The 13,344-nt window shown below is 41.5% G+C and overlaps 1 protein-coding gene across 1 annotated transcript in view; it reads right to left on the bottom strand.

The window, feature by feature from the left end:
• The window catches only part of tspoap1 (TSPO associated protein 1), a 64,725-nt gene extending 60,528 nt beyond the window's left edge, over window positions 1-4,197 (bottom strand). The window contains exons 1-2 of the mRNA XM_030745640.1: window positions 4,004-4,197; window positions 2,174-3,211 (exon numbers count right to left, since the gene is read on the bottom strand). Coding sequence (XP_030601500.1) covers window positions 2,174-3,064 — 891 coding nt within the window. The 5' untranslated portion in view covers window positions 3,065-3,211; window positions 4,004-4,197. The remainder of the gene's footprint in view (window positions 1-2,173; window positions 3,212-4,003) is intronic.
• Window positions 4,198-13,344: the final 9,147 nt, after the last annotated feature.

Below are 13,344 nucleotides of genomic sequence, written 5' to 3'. Positions count from 1 at the left end.
GGCATCCTGGTCAGATCCCCAAACCACCTCCACTGGCTCCCTTCAATATGGCGTAGCGGCTCTACTCCAAGCCCCTACTGAATGTCGGAGTTCCTCAACCTATCTCTAAGGCTGAGCCCAGCAACCCCTCAAAGAAAGCTCATTCCTGCCGCTTGTATCCGTGATCTTGTTTTTTCGGTCACTTCCCAAAGCTTGTGATCATAGGTGAAGGAAGGGAAGCAGATTGACCAATAAATCAACAGCTTCACTTTTACACTGAGCTCTCCCTTCACCATGACTGATCGGTACAGCATTCACATCACTGCAGATGTGGCCCCAATCTGTCTGTCAATTTCCCGCTCCACTCTCACTTTACTTGTGCACAAGACCCCTAGATACTTAAAGTCCTCCACCTGGGTCTGTAACTCACTGCCATCCTGAAGTGGGCACACCATCCTTTGCCAACTGAGGACCATGGCATTGGACTTTGAGGTACTAATTCTCATCCCAGCCATGTCAGATAGGCTGCAATCAGCCCCAGTGTGAGCTGGAGGTCATTGATTGATGAAGCCAAAAGAACCACATCATCCTGTGGTTGATGTGGAAAGCTCTGTCAGAGGTGAGAGTTGAAGATCCTGTGGACCAGAGCCTCTGCCAGACATACCCAGCGTGCCCTCACTATCCATTTGGGTGCACCAGTCTTGTCTAGTATTCTTCCCCGCTACCCGATCAAACTAACCACCGGGTGGTGATGAGTTGACAGCTCTACTCCTCTCTTCACCTGAATATACAGATCATTCAGCCAACAATCTGACAATACGATTACAAAATCAATCATCAGTCTTCAGCTTAGAGTGTCCTGGTGCCACGTGCACTTATGAACACCTGTATGTTGTTTGCTGCTTAAATGGAGATGACAATCAGGAAGCAACTCTCTTGTCCTCTGGGGAAAACCCCCATGTGCAAACGGCAAACTGTGGAATACACTCACCCATGCACACTGCCTCTCACCAAAAGCAACTCCAGAGTGGAAGAGTGTCCCACCCCTCTCCAGGACACTGGTTCCATCTAGCTAGTATCTGTCAGCATCAAGCACTAGCTCAGGCTCATTCCCCACCAGAGAGATGGTGTTCCACATAATCAAAGGAAGCTTCAGCAACTGAAGATCGGACTGCCAAAGATTCAGACTTCAACCGCCATCCAACCATCAGATGCCTTGGGAGACCCTACCAGGGGCAAATTGCCACCAACAGCATAGCTCATAACTCAGGTGGCAATTCATGGAGGAGCTTTAATCTCTGTGTATAAAATAAGTAAGGATTATTTTGAACTGTGAATTACCCAACATTACACTGGTAAAGTCCATAAATAAGAAAATAGAATTTGAATAGCACATAATAGATGCCATTTAATATATTTTTACATCGAAGGATAATGGTTAGTAGTTAAATGAGGACTGCATAAAGTTTAAAAAAAAAACAAAAAAACACTGTTATAAATGGCACCTGTGGCTGTTAAGCAAACTGATCTGTTGCTCATGTTTACACACAGCTAGCATGTGCACAACGTTAAAGACATGGCACTGGCCAAAACTGTGAGGAGGGCACTATAAGTCCTACTGCTGTATGTACTGTGTGTTATATATCTTGTACAACAACTGGGAGACCACTGTATATACTGTTCACATACAAGTGTAATGACAACAAAGTAGATCTGGATGTGACGAAGCAACCAATGCTAGATTTATATTGCTTAGCCAGGTTAGAGATTTAATTACCACTGAATTGTGTTTCTATGTGTTGTCTCATGATTCCAAACTATCAGGATGCCTGTGCAGGCATGTGTGCAGTTTTTTATTCTACAGATCCAAGAGGGGTAGTACCAGGCCAAGATATGTGGCACTCCCCAAGTAAAGTCAGTGAAGACAACTTGTAAACATGGACAGAGGACAGCAAGGAGCGGTAGAGTATATTTTTATACAGAAAGGTTTCTATTGACATACTGTATACCTATATCAACCATAAAATTGGCATGAATGTCAAGAACTAGAAGAGCATTTCATTTAACAAGATGATCAATGTTTTAAACTTTACCTTTAACGTTATCACTTTTTTAAATATTGTGGCTTTTTAGTCCCTTCTTGATTTGTAAACAAGCAGTGAAAAGGATAAGCTGGAAATATGAAGTTGCTCACCTCCATGTTTGTCTTCATGCATTTGGATGGCGAGGACTCCTCAGACCCAGAGGACTCAGTGCAGGAGGACGGCTGACTGTCCCAGCCTGCATGGGGAGTGTTGAAAGAGTGACAAATATTCTGAGAGCTGCTCTGACAGGTGTCCAAGACTGCAGCAGTGACGCAGGGGTCAGCTGCACACAAGGTCCTGCCTGAAGGCTGCTTCCACTGATCTTGTTTGGTTTTGGTTTTTGGCAAGTGGGAGGCACTGTGGGGTCTCTGGAGCGAGGCCCTGGGTTGGGTTAGGAGGGGCGTCGTCTGATGGTATTTAATGCTGTCTTCCTGAGATGGCTTCCTTGATAGGCTTTTGAAAACATGTCTGAGGGGTCCCGCTTTCTGCACTCCCTGCAACAGTCTTCCATGGGCTTCTAGCAGGTGGCAGAGGAAGATGGCCTTTTCTAGCTCAAATTCCTGCCTGTGACGCAATTTATAAGCTGCCTGCTCACCATTTATCTTCTTATATAGTGTCAGCAGCAACTGCTCCAGCTTTGTATACGTTTGCCTGCTGCAAAAACAAAAAGCCTTTTTCCGTGTGAAGTCAACTTTACTGTGCTGTTTGCTGCTTCCAGTGTCCGCCTCTTTAGCTAGAAGATACCTGTGTCTGTTAGACTTTCCGTCCTTTTGGCACCCTTGTCTGGCCGTCAGCTCCCTCAAGGCCCTCTGCTGCTCCCGCTCTGCTTCTTCTCGTAGGCGTCTAAGCTCCACACCGAGGTCCTCATGGGCCCGCCGCGTTCTCGTTTTCGCCACTTCCAAGTCTGCCCGCAGCCTCTCTAGCTCTCGTCCAGAGCCCTTCCGGTCCTGGCATGATTTCTTAGATGACAGTGCCAGAGGGTTAACCCTGTCTTCAGTCATGATGCCTCATTTCACAGCACAACATGCACGGAAGGGCGAGCAGTTCTCATTGCTAAAGAAGGGCTAAGCATCAGAACTGACAGGATGTGCAGGTGGGTGATGGGTTGATGGATCAGGCATGCAGCATGCAATTATAGCATCAGGTCACTGGAAGAATGTGGTAGTGGAGGGGGTGAGAGAAATGGAAAAACAGTCGTAGGTTAAAGATAAAGGTAATAAAATGTATATGAAATGTAATGTTTTTAGATGAGTGAGGAATCAAAAGCTTCAACTAAGCAAGTACAGTGAACACAGAGAAATCTTGGGGTTGTTTTGTTGTGAATGGAGAAAGAAAGCTTAAATATCTCGACACAAGGAGAAGAGGAAATTGTGATGGTAGCTGACTAGCCTGGTTTATGTCCAGCCAAACATGTCAAATTTATCTAGATTAACTATGGCACTTACTAATTTGTTATTATCTAAAGTTAGCTTAATAAACTCATGTCCACGTCATTAAAAAAAACACTTCCTCATTTGCTCAGGACCAGGCAATGGAGCTTATGTAACAGCAGCCATACATTAAGCTGAGGATGCAACAAGTGATACAGTGACCTCCAGCAAAAAAACAAACACCCTTAGCTACCGTTACTGAAACCCGTTCTGCCCATCATTACCTCAACTTAGCGGTGCCCATATGGACGCGAGTGTAGTGCTCATATTACACAGAGGATGGGGACTCTGCTAATTCGAGCTAATTAAGTAGCTTCATCTTGCTTTAGCGCATTAATGTCAAAGCCTCAAATAGGTGGTGCTAAATTATATTACGGTATTCTGTAAAATGAATAACACTGTGGTATAACGACGCCGGAAAAAGAAAATCTCTTCTGGTGGCTACTGCGTCTTGTTAGCCAGTGTTAGCTTAACGTTTACTTTTCTAGCCACAACTTGTATCAAACTCACCTCTCAGCAGACACAACTACTATATTTAACTTTTCATCAATGGGGACATCGTCTTTTGACTACAGGACTTCTGTCGGCATTAAAATGAACCGTGTAATAACGCTAACAACGCCAACGTTAGTTGTTAAAGGTCCACGGAGCCTTGGAGAAGGGGTTTGTTTATGTGACAGACACCAGTGTCACCCTCAGCCTCTGTCCGGCGTCATCCTGCTGGCCCGGCCAGGAGCAGTGCTGCATTCACGTACCTCAGGCTGCAATGGACACTTTCGGTGTTTTATATATAAGCTATTTCTTCTAATAGCCCATAAAGCACACATTTCTGTCTTCAATGCACAGATTTGGATGTTTTTTGTTTTTTTTTTAAATTATTATTATTATTATTTTCCCTAAATTGCAATATTACATACTGACACTGAAGGCAACAAAACAATGGAGTCCATCCATGCTTCTACAAACTTGTGGGAGATGAAGGACCACTAGTGGCTACACAGTGCTAGTGTTGAGTTTCTATATATTTTTCAATGAAGAATTATTACAGGAGATGGATTATTACTGATCATAAATGAGGGTCATTTTTAAAAAATTATTTTTCCAGTTCAAAGCATTCATCTGATAAGGTTCAATGACTTACTAATGTCAAGAGCAAAATGCAATAACAATATTAGAACAATATATTTGTTTGATTTTAAACAACCACTGTGTCTTGATATACTTCAGATAGGGCTGTTTACAATATTCAGTTGCCACACAAGTAATTTTTACATGCAGGATGGGCATTTCTTACTGAAGTTTATTTAGCTGCTTCAGATTCAGGATCTAGGTATTGAGCAAATGCCAGCAAGGCTTTTAATGAAAGAGAAGTATCTGTAGTGTGTAAATATGTGTGTAAACACACTGACAAACCTTCCCTTGTGTCACTATTTTAGATAACTGGCAAACAGGAAGGAGGAAAAGGAAGGCAGACGCAAGTCACAGCAGGTTGGGCTAAAAATAAATGTCACTAAATTAAAGTTCAAAGGCAAGCTTGCTGAGATATGACAGGCTTACAGGACTTAAAAAGAAAGCTTTCACATGAAGGGAAGGACTGACTGAGAAACTATGCAAACAATCAGAAAACTGTACCACAGCCACACTGAGAGCTAACTAAGAAGAAACCCTCAACTGAAGTGACTGGTGGACAGATGGGGAATAGCAGCACTGTGCAGTTGGAGAGAAAGAGAGCGGGTGGGTGGAAGTAAAAGGAGAAAGTACAGATATCACAGTGACATCTTGCTGCTTTTTCTAAAAGCTGAGATTAACGTTTTGCCTGATTACACACTTTTACCACTGCTTTTTAAACAGAAATAAGAAACATATCAAAACAGCTCATAGGTCAGTAGAATAAGTTTGATTTCAATTACACTTTTATGTGCCATTAAATCTTGGCATAAAAAGAAAGCAAACAGATAATCTGTGATTGCTATTATTACTATCACCCCACCTTTGTAACCAAACCAGTGTCAGGATAATATAATCAACAGGAATGCACTGTTTAAAATGATTTGCTGGACCTTGATAAAATGCTTCCTGGAGTTTCATTATCTGGCAGTGGCAATGATATTATACAAATCCTCAAAGGTATGTACATACCTTTTCAATATCATGTTGCCAGAATCCATCAGGCACTGTCCACTGTGTGGCGTTTGTGTCAGCAGAGAACTGCTCTGTAATTTTGCAGTATTCTTTCTTTTAATCATCACTAATGCAAGCGCAGCAGCTGACAGCATCTCTAAAGCTTTGTGTTCATTGTGAGGATGAAAGATACAGAGATAGACAGAAAGAGAGAGCCTCAGCATGTGTTATCGGGTTGCCCTTGAGCCGCTCCCTCTTTCAGTCCCATCTCTGTCTGCTCACGTGTGGCAGACTGTTGCGAAGAGGCAGAAACTGATACAGAGAGAGAGCAAATCTACTGCTACTATCCAAATATAAGCTACTGCATCTACTTTTCTCAGTGCACTTCCTCCATTTCCTCTCTTTTACATCTAAGTTCCAAACATATTCCTTGGTTGTGATCCATCCATCCATCCATCCATCCATCAATCCATCCATCCATCCATCCATCCATCCATCCATCCATCCTCTTCCACTTATCCAATTCAGGGTTGTTGGGGTGCTGGAGCCTATCCCAGTATAAACATATTTCTGGATGTACTTATGGCATCAGCCCTGTTTCCACAGTACTCACCTGAAGCCTGTGCATGTGTTGTCATATAAAGTATGCTCTGGTATGCATCTCAGTACTATTTTTGAATAATATGTAATAAATGTGACACAAAAACAAGTAAATGTAACAATGCTTCATGGTAATAAATTATACTATTGGAAAGCCTGCTCATTTCCTCTTAAATGGAGCCACATTTCAAAGGAAAATGCATTAATGGGTTGAGCAGCAGAGTTGAGCATGTGGGTTGCGTCCATGAAAAATTTACCACATCTTCTCTGCTAATGCCAAACAGCTGATTCTGCCATTGACTCTTGTTTGATGCTGTTTATTGGACTGGATGATTGAAGTCTGAAGAAACAAGACAAAAAGTGCAAAAAGTACATCAAGTTCAAAGAGTTATTTGCTAAATGTCACGATTTCATACACTTTGTAATTATGTCGTGTTATTGATACTAATTCTGTTTTCTTGAATCAGTCATCATTTTATGTGTTTTGATGGGGTTTACTTTAGTACATACCAATTTTTTTTGCACTTTTACATCTGAATCTAGAGGACTGCAACATTCTCTGTAGTCATGTTGCTCTCCCTCTGTCATTTCTTACAAAGAAGCTGCTTTAAGCTCTGAACTGTGACTCAGTTTTCAGAGAAATCTTCACCCTCATTGGTCTGGGATAGCGCATGCTGGCTCACTATCTCAGCTGAACACTTGAAGAAAATGGCAGCATTATGATCACAGCTTTCACCAAATTATGCATGGCTTTAAACTAGTATTAATGACCCCCTTCAGGCAGTGCAACAGCCTTTCAACAAAAAACTGACAAGAGCGACATAGACATTTGAAACAAGACATATTTGGAACAAACAATTTAGTCATTACACAATCAGGGGCCTCAGCAGCATGTGGAAGAACCATACACAGCCACCACAGCCTGGCATCTACTCCTTATGCTGGTCACACACTGCTGTGGGATGGCATCCCATTCCTCAACCAGTATTTGTCACAAGTCAGCCAGTGTGGTTCTGTTGGTCACTCTGTCATGAACAGCATGCTCAAGCTGATCCAACAAGTGTTCAGTGGGGTTCAAGTCAGTATTGCAGGCAGGCCATGCCATCCTCTCCACTCCCAAATTCTGGTACTCACTAAAAAAACCCACTCTGTGGGGGTGAGCGTTGTCATCTTGCAGGATAGAGTTCAGTCCTAGACTGTGGAGATATGGGATTGCCACTGGTTGCAGAATCTGCACTGAGATTGCCTCCAGTAATGACAAGCTGTGTTTTTCTGCCGCACACCATCACACTGCCTCCACCAAAAGCTGTTACCCTATTGGTGCAGCAATCAGCAAAGCATTCTCTGGATCTTCTCCACACTTTGAGCCTACAATCCAACCACAGTAGGCAGATTCTGGACACAGTGCTGAAAATAACATTCCTCCACACGTTCAGGTTCCTTCAGGTTTCTTCAGACTTCAATCATCCAATCCAATAAACTAAACCAAACAAGAGTCAGCAGCAGAATCAGCTGTTTGACATTAGCAGAGAAGATTTGGTAAATTTTTTTCATGCACACAACCCATGTACTCAACTCTGCTGCTCAACCCACGAATGCATTTTCCTTACAAATGTGGCACCATTTAATGGTATAAGATTCATTACCAAGAAGCATTGTACAACAAAGAAATAGAGCAAACCCAAATTTCCTTACTTTTTGTGCTAAGTTTAGTTTTCATGTACACAAGACAAATGACCAGAGGCATGTACAGTTCTGGCATACACTCTTTTTTTTCCAAGATATTTGAGTCTCCCTTTTTTTTTCCTATTGTGAATCATGCCTCAAAGCGTGGCATTCATGCATTGACAACATGCAGCTGTATCTCTATGAGAAATGGGGCATTTAAGGGTAAACTGGCATTTCCTTACTGTTTTTGGTTAACTTAATATCCTCAGGGTTATGTAATCTCCTGGCATTATTCTGATACCAAAATCTTTCAAACAAATATGTAAAGTTTGCTATTGAACCTTTATGCTGTGGATGAACACAGATTACAATTTTCATTTGATTCTAAAGAAAGGAGGAATTTAGAAACTGCATGACAATAAAGAACAGCTGCACCAAGTCTTGACATGATGCTGACTGTGTTTTCACCACCTTTGGGATACTGAATGTTACCAGTTTTCTCGATCCTCTTAGGTGCCTGGATGTTATGCTGTACTTTTGTGTTAAATTCAAGCCCAACCTTCATAGCCCGGGGTTGGGGGGTGGGGGGATGGGGGCTGGCTATGACATCATGAGCCCACATCACAAAGACATAACCTTACAAGGTTGTACGTCATTGCCCTGAAAGCTCTTTGTATGTCCGGACTCCTATTGTTGCAACCTGGCGACATAAATACACCCAAAACTGACCTAAAAAATGGATGATCTATATATTTCTAATATGAACCAAAGAAAATGTACAATAGCTGACTTCACCAAATCATCAGCAGGCTAACAATGCACATTTTCCAGAAGCTTAATTCCCAACTTTGGTCAGTCCTTCTGAAAAAGAAAAGGTCTGTTGAACACAGTATGCCAACTTGGATGGCTGATTTCATACATTTTGTCATTATGCAACATTATTGATACTAATTCAGTTTTCTTCCATAATCAATCACTTTTTTTTTTTTGCACTTTTACATCTGAATCTAGAGGAGTGTCAGATTCTCTGTAGCCATGTTGCTCTCTCTCTCTCTCTCTCTCTCTCTCTCTGTCATTTCTTACAAAGAAGCTGCTTTAAGCTGTGAACTGTTACTCCATTTTTAGAGAAATCTTCACTGTCATTGGTCTGGGATAGTGCATGCTGGCTCACTGTCTCAGCTGAACACTTGAAGAAAATGGCAGCATTATGATCACAGCTTTCACCAAATTATGCATGGTTTTAAACTAGTATTAATGACCCCCTTCAGGCAGTGCAACAGCCTTTCAACACAAAACTGACACGATAGACAGAGAAAGTGAGCAAATGTTTCAGTTAACAGCTGCCACTTTTCACTTCTAGCATGCACAAAAGCGGGAAACGAATGAGCATCTGAAAGGTTTTTTTTATGGTTATTAATAACAATGAATCAATCATTGTTTATGGATACTTTTTCCACCCTCCTTTGTTGGAATGATGAAATGAACCATTTTGAAAAAAACATCATGACAGAATTACAATGAGACAGGCAACAGTATCAAGCAAATGTCCTGTAGAAAACTAAGTAAGATAAAGTAAATTGCCTAATCATGATGGGTTTTTAATTGTAGCTACCATTTTATGAATCTAACAAAAGCTGACCTCACATTAACAATATAAAAGGGAAATACCAGCACAAAGAAAATAATATAGTCACCTAGCTGATGAAGGGATTCCTTTTCAATGTGCTGGCGAACCCAGGGGGATTTTTGACTGGTAGTCGAGGTCAAAGATCAAACAGATCAGGCTTGTGCTCTTCCAGCTTCCCCTTTATTTTATCCTGAAGCTTGGAATCTATGTAACATGTGATGAGAAGTGGCCTGTATGTGAATTCCTGAAAACATGCCAAAAAGAGATGTCGCCTGTAGATTGTGTGCTGCATAAAAAACATGATGCAGGGCAGCAGCAAAATATTAAATTCTTTTTTTTCTTTTAACCCGGTGTCATTGTTTTGTTTTTTAACCCAGATTCCTTCACACTGACTCCACTAATGAAAAGCCATAAGAAGAAAATGCTGCTTTTCCTGCTGCTTTCATACACTTATCAGCACCCTGGGAGCATCGGCTATTCCCCGTCGTGCTTTCTGTTCTGTCTGCTGACCGGTAATGAGGCTCGAGAGGCTGGATTCTCTTCCTCCAGTAAACACATAATGTGTGTATTACGATACATCTGCAGACCCAATCGATTGCTCCTACTGTTGTTACGGTCTCATCTTCATGGCTTTAAATAACACATTTTTGCAAATTATAAATTGTTAAACATTCTATTGTTTCATTTGGTAACTATTTTAGAACCGGGTCCACTCAACAATCAGTCACATGGCACATAAAATCTGCCCCCAGCTCTGAATGAACTTAATGAACTTATTCTGTTCATTAACCTTTGTTACAGATATTTTAATGCATAAAGACCTGGTATTTTGAGTTCTGATCTGTGTATACCTGCAGTATAAAGGAAATGTGGTTACTGATGCAATGTTTTGCTCTGACCTCAAAGAGCTTTTAACTTATATGGATGTCACCTGAGATTAATATTGTCACACTGATGATCCTCTTAATGCTATGTGCTGATACATACATGCATGGTGTTCAATAGTCTGATTGGTCTCATTAGTCCTGAATGGATGTTGGAATGATTGAGGCATTTCCTGGATTTGTTTATACAGGAATTAACAGGCTTAAAATTAGCCTGGTGTAACTAAATCCTTGTATTTTGGTTAAGGTGCTAATTTGGGTGTCACTTCAGGAAGGAGCCCTGAATCGGTCCTTGAAATCACAGACAAATGCTGTGAATAGGCAGCACGTTTCTCTGCACCTCAGGAAGGATTAACGCTGGGAAGTTGTTTGTGTTAGTCTGCTCTATAATTCAGAGGCTCCAGGCATTTCCTGGTCAAGACTCATATAACAGAACTAGTTACAAAGATATTTTCTCTATTTGGAATAGAACCACATAGACAGCTTAAGCCACTCACTTGAATGTGTTTGATTAAGCAAAGTAGGTACCGAATCTTTTTTTTTTTTTTTTTTTCTTACAGGAAGAACAATCCAAGCAAACTTTCTACAGGCTATTCAGCTTTTGAAAAAGTTTGAAGGTTCCACACTGGAGATAACTTATGCCTTATAGCAAACAATTAAGCTTTCAAAGTTGCATCATTGAGCACGCAGACAAGACAGTAATGTGTGCCATTTATTTGCCAGTCATCAGCTTTCAGTGGGACTCATTGCCTCATAATCCCACAGCCCTCCTGCTTTAGAGGATCTCTGTGTGGGAGAGTCCCACACACACACACACACACACACACACACACACACACACACACACACACACACACACACACACACACACACACACACACACACACACACGTGGGACCTAAGCCACAGCCTTGTCCATCTTTGTAAGTGCGTGCAGGGATGAGCAGGACCACACCTTCTGAGAGCGCTACCTGAAACTGGAGATGCAGGGGTACCAGTAAAGGGTTAGCTTTCACTGTCTTTGTCTTTTTTTTTTTTTTTTGCCCCTCCTGCTTCTTTTAAGCATAGACAGGTACAGGGCGTTAGAATATTATTATACAATGCTCTGGTATTTATTGTTTTACGTAATCTCTGTCACTGAAGTCAGGTACTTATAGTCAAGCAGGGTTAAGGAGATGAAAGACCTAAAACACGTAGCGCTGGATACTCTGAGGTCCCTGCCTCCATCTCTACGCAAACCTTCTGTATTTTCTGTGTGACTTGTGGAATTAAGCTGCCACCTGTTTGTGCTTTGATGACATTTTTGTAGTTTTCCGGGGGGAGGAAACCTATTTTACTTTTATATAATTTTTTTTTTTTTTTTTGTGGGGCAAGACTATAACTTTTACATCAGGTATGTATTTTTATTTATGAAATACTAAGTTTATATCGCTTTATTTCAAATGCTTTATTTGATTATCGTGAACATTTTTAGATGAATAGAGCTCCTTGGCAAGTCAGTGGATGTTACTGTCTTAAAATCTGCCTTTTCATTATTTTATTCGTGGCTTCTGCATGACTGCACATTTACACAGACATCAGAAAGCTGAGCTCATATAGTGTTAAATACTGCCTGAAATATTTAACACTATATGAGCACCCTTTCCTCTTTTATATTTTGTCACTAAAGCAAAAAGAACATCACTTTTTTAAGAAGTGTGGTGAGATTACTCGCTGACAAATCCATTGATTCTCTATTTACATGGCCCAAAATCCTCTCCATTAAAGGGACTGACAGTGTTTATTCTCTGGTTTATCTCAGACATTAAGGGGTATTTTTGTGGGGCCGAGATCTTTCAGCTATTTCTCAGCACAGGGAAGTGAGAAGGGAGGGGAAGCAGAGCTGACACAAAAGGCAACATTATTCCCCAGCGGATCTGCGCTACATCCTACCATGAATGGAGTATTGAAAAACATAACATTGGGGACTAGATTATTTTTCATCCCTCATAACTGAGCCATTTGTCCCAGAGTTTCGAGTGGTTTGTTAGTACAGTCTGCAAATGAGACAGCAGTGGTTCTCCAGCACTGTGCTGGTGTTAAAATCCCCACCTCCCAATTGGACGTACAATAACTTCTCTGTGGGCTTCTGGCCTTTGGTACCGCACCTTCGGAGACAATGCAAATGGAGCTGTCCTGGATGAAAAACATACCTGTCCAGAGTTTCTGCCGTGACATTTTCCTGTCACTAAACGGCCACACAAAAGTTAAACTTGCCTCGACAAGCTGAAGATAATCATACGCATACAGTAGAGTTGCTAATTATTTTAACCCCCCCATACTCTCTCCTTGCCTCCTGCTCTCCAAGGAGACGCAAGGCGCCCCTGCAGTGTCATCAGGTGCCTAAGCGTTTTGGAGGGTTCTAGTGACAGATTGCAGGAAGCAGCGTTTATGCCTGACGATGGGGACCACAGAAAGCAGAAATGTCTTTTTGTGCCCCCTAGGTCTGGAATGCCCACTATCTCGAGGGGCCAATATCAAATTCTCCCCTCATCATCCCCTAATACGCATTCCTGTGTAAGGTCAGGGGGGAATTCTGCATGAGCAAAGAGGCAGACAAACACATGCTTCTAACAACACTTCTCCATGCTTCACTTTAAGACTACGGGGAAAATTTGGAATTTAGCAACTGCAATTTCCTCATTTTCAATGAAGAACCAAGTCTGCAAAATGAAAACTGAGTGAACACAGGCTTTACATATCAATCCTCTGGTTGAACTGGACATTAAAAAATGATTAGGGTGTTCTGTAAATTTGAATCAATCAAGAAAATCTTGATTCTGATCAGGCTGAAACAGATTTGGGCAGTTCAGTACATTTAATTCCAGTTTAAACTAAATAAACCTATCAAAGTATTTGCTGGTGTTATTACACTTAAGTGATAATTGCACTCCCTCTCACTCCCATTTTTA

The sequence above is a fragment of the Archocentrus centrarchus genome, chromosome 14, assembly GCF_007364275.1.
Source record: "Archocentrus centrarchus isolate MPI-CPG fArcCen1 chromosome 14, fArcCen1, whole genome shotgun sequence".
NCBI classification, from domain to species: Eukaryota; Metazoa; Chordata; class Actinopteri; order Cichliformes; family Cichlidae; genus Archocentrus; species Archocentrus centrarchus.
The sequence above is the reverse complement of the archived record's forward strand: the minus strand, read 5'-3'. Positions and strand labels throughout refer to the sequence as shown.